Source organism: Dermacentor silvarum, chromosome 1, assembly GCF_013339745.2.
Source record: "Dermacentor silvarum isolate Dsil-2018 chromosome 1, BIME_Dsil_1.4, whole genome shotgun sequence".
Classification (NCBI taxonomy): domain Eukaryota; kingdom Metazoa; phylum Arthropoda; class Arachnida; order Ixodida; family Ixodidae; genus Dermacentor; species Dermacentor silvarum.
Window position 1 is genome coordinate 180,956,061 of NC_051154.1, and position 14,816 is coordinate 180,970,876.

The following is a 14,816-nucleotide window of genomic DNA, read 5'->3' on the forward strand; positions in this document are numbered from 1 at the left end:
ATGCTGCGACATGCACCCTTTGAACACACAAAACCTCTAGAGACAAATTTTAGCCAGTCAAAAACATGAGCCAAGCAGCAGCACATAAGATAAAAAATGTGGCTTGGAGAATTGCCACTAATTCCACTGTTGGAGACGACGTATTGAAAAGAGGACAGTGCTGCTCAGAGTGGCCCAAGTTTTGCGTGACTCATTCACCGATTTATAGGGTTTAACGTCACAAAGCGACACTGGGGCTATGAGACGCCGTAGTGGAAGGGTCCAGATTAACTGCGACTATCTGAGAGTTTCCCCATTTCGCTCGCACTGAAACGTGGCGGCCGCTGTGGCTGGGAATTGAACATGGCGCTTTCTGCACAGCAGCAAAATGCCATAGTGACTACGCCACCATGTTGGGTACTTGCACATAATGCATTTGAAGATGATGCCTTTGAATGGCTCACTATAAGGCAATGTCACTCCTATGCCAATGTGGGCAGTTTTTCTTTTTCTTCATGGATTAGCATAACACACAAGTTCCATGCTCAGCTCTTCCTGCACATGTGTATGTCACCCATCGGGACAGCACACTGCAGCGACAGCCCACACTGCATGCACAACAGCATTTTAAAGTGGAAACACATTCCATTGCGCTGGATTGTGTAAAAGGGATTGCCTTATACACAAGCACAACTTACCAACCTAAAATTTACATACTTCGTTAATTATTTCATTTGATCTGTCTGCTGGCTCTAGTAACGTAAATGCACTGCATTATTAAGACATGGTTATTTCTTCCTGAAGTAGGTGACTCAACATAAGATAGTACACCTAAATGTCTTAAAATGCTCAGATGTGCTGATGCTTCAGTGCCTTATACTGGTAAGCGACATGTACCATGAGCACATGCCTCTTTTTGTTTGCACGCACACACACAGGTCTGTCCACGTGCTACCACCAATGTTACCTTGCCGATGCACATACTTTTTGTGTGTTAAACATGTTTAGTAAACCGAAGATTGGTTATAAAGGAACAAGCAAAGGCTAGCAACAAGGAAGGCCGTGTAATACCAGGGTCAGAGGGGCAAAGTTAGTGACATTTGCAGGGTGTCTGATGGAAAGGTTTAGCAACACTTGCCAGCGAGTGCGTTCAACGAAGTTGCTTTGCTGCACTGAAGTGTGTAGTCTCGATAGTAGTGTTTCAGAATAAATAAATGCTCACAGCAGAGTATGCATTAATCTAAGACCAATTTTTATGACTTCCAATGTTACGAGCATCTCCACAACATCAGTGAGGTCAAAACAAGCTTGAACTGTTCATTTTCGGCATCTGTCAAATCATCCACGCAGTCCACCATTTTGACTGTGTATTTAGATATGCCCTTTGCTTGTACTGGCTTGAAACAATTCGACGAGTTAATGTGATTATAGCATTTATACTTTTTTTATTGCAAATAGGAATTGTGTGTGAAGTTTATAAAGATGTAAATGCTGACAATCATATGGCTTCATAGATCCTCGTTGTCATCAATCCCGAATGACGCTTCTTTTTTGCCGTCTAGCACCGCGGCACCAATGTGACTATCAGCGAAGTGAAGTGCACTTGCTCGAAGTGTCGCTAAATTTGTTTGTCTGAACCAAGTATAAGCGAGCCAACAGCCTTAAAGATTCTGCCTGCTTTCTTTTTGGCGAATGCTGTTATCTAGCCATTCTTTGATAAGCACCAATAGGTTAGCACAAGACTACATTTACTATATTTAGTTACCCTGCCATTTATACAGCTTTGCAACAGTTGCTGAGCAAAAGCCATTAAATCCATGTAGCTAACTTTACAGCATCAATTGATGCTGTAAAGTTCCATGCCTCAATAATACACCATGGTTGTTCCAAGAACTATACATATACTGCTTTGGAAGCACTTCACAGGCATATGACCTAACTTTAAAAACCTAGAACTGGCATACCTCAAACATTTCTTGTACAGCAGTCATTTAGAACTAGCCATATTAGTGCTATCCCAAATTTGTGCTAGAAATAATTGACAAATGGAAGTAGTATTTTAGTAGAGGTTATTGAGAAGGGTCTATGTTCAGCTGATATTGGTCTTTTCACCTCAGGTCAGTTACACACTATGCAGTTCATAACTACTTTTGCATGCAATGTATGCAAAGGAATTCGACAGGTATTTTTTTTTCTTATTACAGCAGTTACTCAAGCATGCGTTACCAACAAATCAGGAAACTTTTCTGCACAATCAACTCTCCTGCATAACTAAAAAACCAGTGAAACCAGGGTATTGCAAAGCTGCTGGGAAAATTAAGTATAGGAACAAGTATGCCACACAAAGGGCTGTGGACAAGCAGGTCTGCACATTGAGAAAACTCAGAACCTTATGACACAAAAAATCACCACTGTGCACACCTCCTTGTCCACTGTATTGTGAAGTAGATGCAATACAATACGCTCATTTTACACTTTTGTCGAGCAGTTTCTTTACACACAGTAAACTACGTTTTGTAAAAGCAGCAGATTAGCACCATAAAAATTTAGGCTAAATTAGGCTTGACTAATCAGTGGTGAGCATGGGCCATAAAATAACTATGCATGCATGCATAATGCCTACACTGCCACTAATCACCACTTATCCTAAAGATTTATGCTTTTCACAAATTTAAATTTAGCAATGCTGCAAAACCAAGGGTTCATTTGACAGCAATTACAACTGCTTTTAATTCTAAGCCTAGCTCAAAAGAAATTTATAAGCCTTGTCTAACAGCTTGACTTTTTTGTAATAATCATTTTTAATGCTCGACACATTTTTAATGCTAAAGCAGCTCCACAATAATTACACATTTCGTAAATTGTTTGGTACTGTATTATTTCACATATAAAACAGTTCCCAAGTTAGCATTTTCACCAAGCCATATTGCACTCAGCCTTGTCTAACAGCTTGACTTTTTACTAGCAATTTTTAATGCTTCACATATTTTTAATGCTAAAGCAGCTTCACAATAATTACACACATGGTTAATTGTTTGGTACTGTACCATTTCACATATAAAACAGTTCCAAGTTGGCACTTTCACCAAGAAGCCATATTGCACTTAGCCTTAACTGCACTAGGGAAGAAAAAAAGTAAGAGGGGAAGGGACAACTGTTATCAAATTATGAGAGGTACAGATTTGGATCTTATCAATTCAGCCCTCAAATACAGTAGAACCTCGGAGATGCTTTCCTGTTTGTTACGTTGTTCCAGCTCTTACGCTCTCAAAGAACAGTCCTGTTTAGTTCCCAAAGGGTCATGTCTAACTTCCCACTTGTTACGTTTCCTTCCCGGCTGTTCATCCAAAAACTGATGGTGCACTACTGACAATGCAATGCATTTCCTCGCTATACTATGAAACACTGTCTCTGGTGAGATTGTGCAGCATTGCTTCTGGATAGGCAGGCTACAACATTTGGAAGGCCAAGGGTGAGTAGTAGCAGGGTGCAACACTGACAGAAAAATCAATGTGCAATACACTGACACGAATGAGTCTGCCAAATAGGGAGTCCGCGACACATATAGTGAATATGTACCCTCTGATGTTGGTTTCAAGTAATCAGAAACACTGAGCTTGTCCAACAACATCGCCAACCCATGAACCCGAAGAATAGATGAAGGCACAATCAGCTACTGTTGTGCAGTTAACACACGCTTCGCGTAAGCCGAGAAAAGGTTGCTAGTGTTCAAAAAGAGGCTATTATTATTGACCGTTCGACGGAGTAGCAAACACAAACGACCAGCCTTGTTTAGTGCAATTCATGGCTACAACTTCATAAAGAAGAGTTCAATTTTGAATCTAACCACCAGGCAGGAATAACAAGCTTCATTTAGTGTTTTTTCAATAGTTTGTGTTCCATTTGACTTCAAATAGATTATTGTGAGTAGCTTCTTGCCTAATTTGTAGTGCTGCCACAAACGGTATCAGTTTTGTTTTCCCAGATGATGCATTTCTTTTTCATTGTCTCCTAAAAGACGTATCAATGGGATTCTATTGTCCATTTGAAACCAATGCACAGAAGTGTCTAAATTATGAGACAGCCAGGTGTTTAAACCAAAAAATTAAATTTTTTCAGCATTAACCAAGCCTTTTAAACATTATAGAGGAATAAGGCTGCAAAACTGTGTGTCAGCAGACATGCACAGTATAATCCAACCTGGTTTAATTCACAATCAGCAAGCAACAGCAAGCAAACAAGCCACTACCGAGATGCTGCAGAGTCAGATTAGGAAAGCTATGATAGCATAACCAATTTCATAGCAGTTGGCATATAGCCAATAACGTTTAAAGGCCATTCACAAATATTAAGCATTAATAACATGCACACTGTGGTAAAGCAAAAGCTTACTCTACATGCATATTAAATAGGTTTAAAGGGCACCTCCCCCAGAAGTTACGCAGCAGAGTCCCTTTACATTTTTCACAGGAACGGTAAGAAAATGTACAAGAGCACAGAGGTCTATGGACTTTGCATCAGGAAATGTGCTAGTATGATGGCAAGTAAAACACAACATAGATCAATGGGATCTTACGGTACTTAGAAAACTGCAAGGCCCCCTCCAGGAAGCAATCTCCAACAATTATTTTAAGAAAGAAGAACTAGTTACAGGCCCAAACCTGCCTCCATACACAGGCATTCTCTCACATTCCTTCTAACCCTCAGCAGAGAGCCTACTGCCCTCTGAAATTTTACAGTACACATGCAATACATTAACGTTTTTGAAAGAGTGGCACTGGTGGTTGCACCGTGAAAGAACTGGTGCACTTTAACGTGGAATTTCCTTATCATGGCACAATATTCTGCAGAGATGACCATGACCACACTATGGGCACACCAGGATTTTCTCTATTTCATATGTTCAAACCTGGTGGGAGGGAGGGGGGGCTTCTTAGTGCTCTGATAACCATGTTTTAGGAAATCCCTATATCAATAATTAGGTTTTAGGAACATAGTAATGTCTTATATGTGAAACGTACAGCGTGTAAGTAAAACTGAATATCGTGGCAACACTTACTCTGAAACATTTTTTTCTTTTTAGCAGGTGACACAATAAAATTTCAAAAAATCGGCTAGAACAATTACACTGACGTGTGAGATACAAATAGGAAAATGGTTCATGAAAGCAATACTTATTGAGGCTAATCAAGATAAAGCTGGTGCAGTGCCATAATGGCACTAACAAAGTTTCTCAAAGCTGCATTAACCAAGGCTCATCAGTTTTAAAACAGGAAGCAATACTAAAATGACAGATCATTGAGTGCTGCTTGACTATGTCACAAGTGGATAGGATGCATGAAAATTTGAATTCAAGAAAATCCTTTCAATGTGTACAAATGCACACTGAACAAGGCAGAGGGAACTGAAGTAAGAGAACTGTGCAACAAATTGAGATAATTGAATGGCTGCATTCTGCATTAATTTCAGTTGGCAACCTTTTGCAATTATGTTAAACACTTCCCTCTTCAACTATATTGGACCAAATTCTAAATCAGAATCTCAATTCGTCAAGAGCAGTGGCATTCATAGCCTTGTAAACATGCCAGGAAAAAGGTTTTGAACATGTGCGGCGTGCTTTTACTTCACAACAGCTTTGCCAGGTACAGTGAAAACGGATGAAGCGACGCAAGCAGCACTCAAAAGTGAAGTTTTTGAAGGAACAAGTGATCAGTGCATTTGCTCTAATATGCCAAAATACAAGCAGCGATAAACAACATGGTACGAGACACACCACAATTGGCACAGCAGAGACGAGAAAAATGAAGAGAGAAATGGAGGCCCAAACGAGTTGACCGCCTGGTAGCACTCTGTTCCCACCTGTGCCCAATTTTTTCCTTGTGTTTCCCCATCGCCTTTTCAGCTATATCCCGTGTGGCAAACTGCACAAAAGCTTCCCCCGTGCTCCTCCCCTGGTAGTCGGTAGGAAGTGTAATCCCATTGGGGACAATCTCCAACCCTTCAATAAGGCCCAGAATAGGAGAAAAACACATTGTCACTCGCTCTGCTTTCGCTGCACACAAAGAGGCACACTAACGCATCAACAAAACCAATGCACCACAAAACGGCTGTAGATAGCTACTTAAGACCGCCATGCAATATACCTAACAATGCTCACAGCTCTATCTGAACTTCCAGCAGTCATTTTTTTGTGCATTTGAAACATTAAAAACACAAGCCAAGCAATGCCACATCAGCTGCCACTGTTCTCACCATTAGATGCAAAGAACACTCCTCTCTCGTAACTGGTAATTACATCGCTACAAGATGCGTACAAATTAAAAAGACTTTTTTTTTTTTGCTGCTGTCCACACTAGAACCCCAATCCCTAATGACGTTGGAATGCGCCCAGTTCACAAGACATGCAATACATAAAGTGCACTTCCTGAGTTTTGCGTAAAGGTTTCTTGAAGACAGTGATCCCCAACTGGCGACTTTGCGCTCATTCAATAATGCTGCATCTCATGGAGCTTATGTTTTAATAGTGCAGGTAAGCACACTACAAGCAGCGCTTCCTCTTGCTACTTCTCCATAACCAGTCTCTTCATTTATTAGTTTCTCCAGTGATGATGCAGGCCAATCAATCACTGCCACAGAAAAAGTTCTCACAAGCAAAGATTCCATTTAATAAAGAAAGAACTTACCCGAAAAGAACTGCGCAATTTCTTCTTTCGAGCAACCAAAGGGCAGGCCTCTCAACCTGACGCAGCCATCATTGAGAGAGTCCTGTTGGTGTGCTCCACTGCGCTTCACGACCCAATCCATTTCACTGCGCTTTGATTTAAACACTGCCGACAAAAGTAAATATTTTACTAGCAATTCACAGACAATATGCTCGGAAATCAATATAATATTCTCTTCACATTCCTGTTGTAGCCATATGCAGTCACCGGGTGACAATTCAGACAACTCTGCTGCACCACCACTTGCCGCATAAATTGAATATATGGTTGGCTGAAATTTCAAATGCCTTACAGAGCCCCATTCTATATTTTAGACTGTCGGAATGACTACATGCTAAAATAGTAGCAGAGATGAGCAGGCAGAGCGTATTTTTATTTTACTATGCTGCCCGTGCCTCTTCAAAGGCTTAGTCTAGTCAATTCTGACTGCACCCAAACCACAGGACAAACCAAGCCACTGAGTTGACAAAGCTGCGTTTGTGTGTCCTCCCTTCGTGTGCAGCGTTAAATACAGTCGATGACCGATGATTCGGACTTCACGGAGAACGTAAATAAGTCCGAACTATCGAGTGTCCGAAAACACGATTGTGCCCCCCCCCCCCCCAAAAAGAATTTTATTTACGGTTTAATGCCCCTGTGTAGGGAAGAAGTGGTCGATTCGTTGCTGCACACACTTCAGCTTACGTGCAACCAAGTATGCCTATATTTCTGCCGGTTTTCTGTTGTCACTGTACGCTGATGCAAGGACTGCAAAGGCTCGAGTCTGATCCGCACGGCACATCATCCGAGTTAGAGTCACTGTTTTACGGTAGGAGAACTTGCTCAATTATTTCGTCATTGTTCAGTTCGGGACACAACACCGCGCTGTCGACGTCTGCAAAGTCTTCAAATGTAACGGCGGCAGGATTCGGCACACCGCAGCATGATGTCCGCATTTGAGCTCGTAGTAGGCGGCAGTTCAAGCTCTTCAGTTGCAGTCAGGGTCATTCGGACTGCGACTCAAGACTCATTCGGAGTCGGACTGCGAGGGGACCGTTTGTGCCATGACATGGCCTGTCGATAACTTCACGAGAAAGACTTCTTGCAGCCAGAGCGCTGTCTGGAACGCCAACTTAACAAACAGAATGCCGAGAGCAAGCGGGCTATGCGCTGGGATACAGGAATAGGATGTGATGATCCCGATGTTGATGTAACCTAACAATTCAGGCACAGCCTCCAAGATCAGAATTTGTAATTTAATCTGAGGTGTAGTGCTGTAGACCGAGACAAGGCCTCAGAGATTACCGTTTTACATGCACTATCTGAGGCCATAATTAATGTCTCTATCTCTGAGGCCATACTTCATGTCTCATCGAGGTTGCCAGAGGAGATAATGGCAGCAAAATCCGCGTACGCTAGTCACGAATGGAGTCCGAATAATCGAATGTAGAGCTGGCGGCTGTCCGAAATATCGGTTTTACACATTAAGTCTACGGGGCCATTGGAGGTGCAGCGAAGCTCTCCGAATTACCGAGCATGTCCGAATTATTGTGTCCGATTTATCGGTCAGTGACTATTGACATGACCTCGCCAACTTCGTCTGCTTTTACGAACGTCTGTCACTAAATATCGTCAAGCAGTTTCAAATTGCGACTCTTCTAGTCTGCATAATGTGAGCGAAGTGGCGCCAGTGAAGTGCAATCAACCTCTGTTCAGTTACAAGAGGATGGGCATTTAATGCACGCACTGATGGTACTTGCACATCACAGCAGCCTGAAATAAATGCAGGAATGGATCTTTCAAGAAATGTGCGTGCTGTCAGCGGCGGCCCCAAGGCAGCGTAAGAAGTCGGGAGTGCTTGCCGCCACAGCCCCCAGAGACTCGGTTGTTCGACATGTTTGCAACGTGCCGCACACGGCCGGCCGGGTGTTCCCCTCTCCCACGTCTTCCGCCAACTACTAGCAGTGGTGCTGCAGAAATCGCAGCACTGATCCCTCCGCAGCCAGTGCTTACGTCGAATATACTTTGCGGCCTCCGCTGACAGTGCACGCATATTACAAGGTGAAGGACTACTAAGCTCAACGAAATCTTTATGTAGTAAACAGTTGATTGCCACTCTAAAATGCTCTGCAGAGTTAACCTATAAAACTTGCACGTTTTGATTGTTATCTGCTTAGTACACTTTAGTAACAACTTAGTTTATAATCTACAGTACAAGCACCTTCAGTGGGACACGAGTGGCAGGCATATGAGACTGCTTCAACCCTGCTTCACTGCCACCAAGATTGCTCCAAATTTTTATTTTGTTGATGCATCCATTCTGATAAAATAACCCCACGAGCATCCCCGAAGCAGCTGCACCACAACACTGGTCATGTATCGAAAACCTATTGTTGCCCAACTCAAGTGTACAATTATCAAACGACACATGTGCACACGTCAGCCTGTTTGGTAACAGCAATGTTCCCTTTGTAACGTCTTTCATCAAGTGTGTCTGTGCAGTCATTCTCAGGCAACCTTTCCGAGTGTAACACTGTTGAGCAACACTGTTGAGCCAGTAAGAAGGCAAACTAAAAGCGAAAATTTCCCATATTTCACAAAAAAGCAGGAAGTAATGCATGTTGGAACAGCAGCTTCTACCTGCATGCAGTTGTGAGCCTGTGCCTGGTGAATAAGATCACATGAATACCTGCTAAATCAGGACTTAACCATACCCGCTGTACCCAGTTTTGCGAAATATATTCGGCCTGTCCATACACACCCATATACTGCAAATTACCGTAAAAACCCGCATATAACACGAGGTTTTTTTTTTCTAAATTTTACCAATGGTAAAATTTCTGCCTCGTATTATATGCGGATCCTAGGTGTTTTCAGCGTAAAATTTGCAGTTTCGGGTTCGTTTTTGCTCACTACTATCATCATCAAGACTCGTAGTGGAGTATGCGTCATCTTGCGGTGGCGTCGGTAGGCTGCTGCTGCTTTCAATGGGCGACATTTTGACCACGCTAAGAATCGGGACTATGTCGGGATCGCGAAAGTAGTACCCAGCTGCCTTTAAAAGGAAAGTTATTTTAGCTGCCGAGGCCAATGGAAATTGTGCCGCAGGGCGACACTTCGGCGTCACCGGGGGCAGCGTTCACGGCTGGGATGACATCCCAGTTGCAACGATGCAACGGCGGCAGATAAGTGCATTTGGCCTTGGCAACGCCGCCGCTTCGGTGGCAGTGGCTCCCCTCGCCATTCCTCTCAACTCCCTCGTAGCTCCCCCACCTTCGACTGGCTCCGCGCGCGCCCGCCGCCGCTCCCATCGGCGCGGCGCCAACTTAGCCCTTTCTTTGAAGTTTCATTTTCTGCTGTTGTCGGGAAGTTGGCAGAGACGTCGGCTCGTACAAGCGTGTTCCGGCGCGACGGTGAAACGGCGACCTTGCTATTTGAGAGTGAAATTGCCACCGAGCGTTTTTTTTTTTCGTTTTATTTTTCTCCACGTGGCGTTGAGGGGTCTATCCTACGCTTTTGCTCTATGGCAGTGTCGGAGCAATCCCGGTCGGAGGCCACCGCGTGAGTTGGAGTGCTGCTGAGGGCATTGTCGGTGCGCCGTATGTTCGAATTAACCGTCGCAAATGCTTTCACGTTCGAATTACCGGGCGTTTTCGCCTATAGCAGGGGTTCTCAAGCATGTTCGTTCCAGGGAACCCTGCTAAGCTCCATGAAGCGCCAAGGAACCCCCCCCCCCCCATTTAACCGAATTAAAATGTCCTAATTAAACGAATGTCGAATTACCCAAGGTATCAAGAAAACAATAAATGAATGCTTACTACGTCAACAGGCTTTTATTTACTGAATGAATTAGCAAATCTTGTTTCAATTTTGCACAAGAGCAGTGTGGCACCCGCCGCGGTGGCTCAGTTAGCAAAGGCGTTTCGTGGCTGAGCACGAGGTCACGGGATCGAATCCCGGCTGCGGCAGCCGCATTTCGATGGAGGCGAATTGCAAAAACTTTTGCCCGTGTACGTGCTTGCGTTGTAGTGCATGTTAAAGAACCGCAGGTGGTCAAAATTAATCCGGAGCCCTCCACTACGGCGTACCTCACAGTCAGAACTGGTTTTGGCACGTAAAACCCTAGAAAGAAGAAGAGCAGTGCGGAAGCTGAAGTTCTCGTCATCTCATGACTTATTTGAGCTAGCAGCGGCGAAGGCCTCGCGACATCCTTCGCAGCGCGGCCGCGGCGCGCGTCTTCATCTGAGACACGCTTTTCACTACCGCGCGCACATCCCGATTATTTTTTCGCTAGTGAGCTGGTCGCCAACAAATTGCCCGCCCATCGCGATGTAGCCGGTGCTCTTCATCTTCGACAGCTTTGCACTGAGTCAAAGCGAAACTACTGCTTACCTCAACCGCTGCAGAGAAAACCGCGGCCGTTATCGACGAGATCATGGTCGGCGACCTTGCGGTTCAGAAGGCAGGCGGCCGACGCCATAGCCGACGCACTCACCAAGTCAAAACGAAACTACTGTTTGCTGCAACAAGTGCGCACGAAACCGCGGTCGCTATCGACGCGATCATGGATGGCGACTACGCAGCTGCGAAAGGCACGCAGCCCACACGCGCACCGTCACAACGAAACTACTATTTACCGCAACCGCTGCTGCGGACGAAACTGTGCTGGTTATCGACGCGATCATAGATCGCGATTACGCACTTATGAAGGCACGCGGCTAGCCGCCAACGCGGTGTTACGCGCGGCGATTAACGCAAGAATAAAGGCTTTGAGGACACAATTAGGAACGAAGAGTTCCAGCGTTGCTGTCAGTCACGTATAGCGTACGATTGCCACTGAGGACCATACCAATGAGGACTGCATCGCTTCGTTTTTGGACGCTAGCGCCGTTTTAGCTCTTTTGCGGCGCGCACTTGTGGTGCTCCGCGCATCAGTTTTTTTTTATTCCTCCGAAGTATAACATCAGTGCGCACGTACGCTATCGGCACCTACCCTATCTACAAATGGGAGAAATGCGCATGGTGGTAAGTTAGAGCCTCCGAGATTCAAGTGCGAAAGCTTAGGCGCGCTGCCCATGGCTGCCCGTTTTCGGAGATTGGGTGGCTACAAGCTGCTTGCGGATTTATTGCGCAGTTCGCGCGTTGCCGTTACGCACTGTGGTGTGCTTTTTGACACTCGGGCATAGGTAATTGAGGTTCTGTGGATCAAGCGCACCTCGTGCTCGCCGTTTTCGCCACTTGGCGAGCGCGGGACCACGGAAAATTTATCAGTGGCTCGCGGAACCCCGTGCAGGGGCCTGCGGAACCCCCGGGTTCCGCGGAACCCACTTTGAGAACCCATGGCCTATAGCAATACACATAACTTTGACGGGCCAACAGCATCAGTTCGAATTAAGCGTGTTCGAGTTAACGAGATTAGATTCTCAATGCTTTCTGTGGGTTTTCCTCGCTCGCATTATATGCGGGTGAAAATTTTTTTCGTTATTGCTATCCCCAAATAACACCTGTATTATATGCGGGTCAGGATTATACGTGGGTTTTTACGGTAGTTCCCTGGAAGCCCGCAAAATGGTGGAAGGTTCATGAAAGGGGCAAGTGTACCTTTATGCTATAGACAGGTGTATGACCATTTTCCCCCATGTACACAGCAGCCTATTTTTACGCCCACTGTAGGACGAAGGCCTCTCCCAGCAGACTCCAGTTAGCTCTGCCTGGCGCAAGCCGATTCCAAGTTCCACCCGTGCCTACCTGGAATAAGGAGGCCGCCCACCTAGGGCACAGACTGCGCTTGCTCAGAATAAAAGTTTATTCTCTCTCTCATTACCCAGCCTTATATTCTGCCATCTACAGCTGCGCTTCCATTCCCTCGGCACCCATTCTGCAACTCTAATGGTCCACCAGTTAGCTGGCCTACGCATTACATGGGCTGCCCATCCATTTTTTTTCCCCCATAATGTCAACTAGAATATTGGCTATCCCTGCTTGCTATATGATCCCCACCGCTATCTTCTTGCCGCTCAAGGTTATGCCTAACATTTTACGTCCCATCGCCCTTTATGCGATCCTTAACTTGTTCTCGAGCTTATCTGTTAACCACCAAGTTTCTGCCCTATATAGCACCGGTAAATGCAATGACTTGTAATTTTTATTTTCAACGACAGTGGTAGCTCCCAGTCAGGACTTGGTAATTAATGCCTGCCATATGCACTGCAACCCATTCTGTAAGTTTTCTTCTCATGATCAGGGTCCCCACTGAGTAATTGACCTAGATAAACATACTCTTGCAGACTTTAGAGGCTGATGGAAGATGATGAATTCTTATTCCCTTGCCAGGTTATTCATCAACATTACCTTTGTCTTCTGCATATTAATATTTAACCCTACTGTTACACTCACTCAGTTAAGGTCCTCAAATCATTTGTTGCAATTCATCCCCAGTGTTGCTGAACAGGACAATGTTGCAGCAAACCTAAGGTTGTATTCACATATGCTTTCTGTTCATTACAAAATGCTTCCAGGACTGCTGGTATCTCTACTGAATCAAAAGCATTTTCATAATCTATGAATATAGAGGCAGATTGTACTCCACAGATTTCTCAATTACCTTATTGGTGACATGGATGTGATCCATTGTAGAATATCCCTTCCTGAAGCCAGCCTGTTTACCTGGTTGATTGAAGTGTTACTTCAATTCTATTGGAAATTATCTTTGCTAATGGGCCCATAATTTTTCAATTCTTTAACATCTCCTTTCTTATGGATTAGTATAATGTTGGCATCGCTAGTTATAGGAGGAGCCTCTGTATTCTGTTCACTACTTCCAATAAAAGTTGTGTGGCTGCTCTGGGTACTGTACAGGTCAGTATAGAATTCTTCTGCTGCTTTTACTATATCAATGAAATTGCTGACATTGCCCTGTGTACCTTCACTGCATACATCTGGCCCTGTCCTATGCAAAGTTTTCTTATCACATGGCGTTTTTCACTGGTCGATCTGGAGCAGCCGCCGAAATCCTGGAGCGAGCGCTCGCAATGCACCAACCCTAATCTGCCAGCGGAGAGCGAAAATGCTCCGCGCTGGATCGTACAGGAAATCTGCACACACACCTCACAAATATCGACTTCCGCTCTGCATGTTTCCATGGCCGCCAAGATCACCGTCTCCCAGCGAGCGGAAGTGACGTATCCTCTCGTCCTATTTCCGCCCGAATCCGCGCCTCGGCAGCAGAGCAAGTGAGAGCGATCCGGCGCGGAGCGAGTTGATACGAAACGACCAGTGGAAAGCGCGAACCCGCTCCAGCTCGACCAGTGAAATGCGGATTCGCAGCCGTGGAGCAAAAAATCCTGCTCCAGATCGACCAGTGAAAAACGCCAACAGACTTCATGATGCGGCTATTCTTTACTGCTTCCTCAAGTCTTTCAGACATAATAATTTTGAATATCTCCGACTTTCTTTTTGTTGATCAGCTTGGAGTGTTCGGCAAATTTTATCTGATCTCTTTAGTTTGATGCTTCTCGTTTTTTTTTTTTTATTAGGTCCTTTCTTCCTTCGGAGAGCTTACCTACTGGTTGCCTTGGTGCCTTACTTCCCACTTCAATTGCTGCTTCTGAAATCAGCCTAGTTATGGTTTCATTTATTACCTCTATGTGATCTTCCTGTTTTAAAGCTTATGGACATATGTACTGTTTACAGAATACTAGAGACAGCAGCAGCACTGGCAGAGGAATGAGTTGCTTAGTTCAACCAGAGCAGGCAGTACACTACTTTTGCAACGAAAGGCTAGGCTCTGCTTAGCCACTAATGAAAAAGAAAATTAGAAACACCCTAATCCTTGACTTAGGTGCCTGCTAGTACCACTCGCACCTCGGCGTCGGTATACCCCGGTGTATTGTTTGGTTTAACTTGGTGTAATTAAAGTGAAGTACGAGACAAAGAAAATGCTGGTGAATTCTTGATGTAAACTTCACTACACCACACTAGGCCCGGCATAGGAAACTCGACAGTCCCAGCATCCTTGTTATTTACTTTCATGGCGAACGGAATTGGTGGGAAGCCACCACGCACATTGGTGTCAGGCAATTAGTAATTTCTAATTATTTTCTAATCATTCCTGTGAATTAACTAACTCAATTTGTA

At 44.7% G+C, this 14,816-nt stretch overlaps 1 protein-coding gene across 2 annotated transcripts in view; it reads right to left on the reverse strand.

Annotated features, from left to right (window-relative positions):
- Positions 1-14,816, reverse strand: part of LOC119436483 (heterogeneous nuclear ribonucleoprotein H-like) — a 46,941-nt gene that overhangs the window by 29,727 nt on the left and 2,398 nt on the right. For both annotated transcript variants that reach the window (XM_037703341.2, XM_037703340.2), the window contains exons 4-5: positions 6,663-6,806; positions 5,839-5,977 (exon numbers count right to left, since the gene is read on the reverse strand). In XM_037703341.2, coding sequence (XP_037559269.1) covers positions 5,839-5,977; positions 6,663-6,806 — 283 coding nt within the window. The remainder of the gene's footprint in view (positions 1-5,838; positions 5,978-6,662; positions 6,807-14,816) is intronic.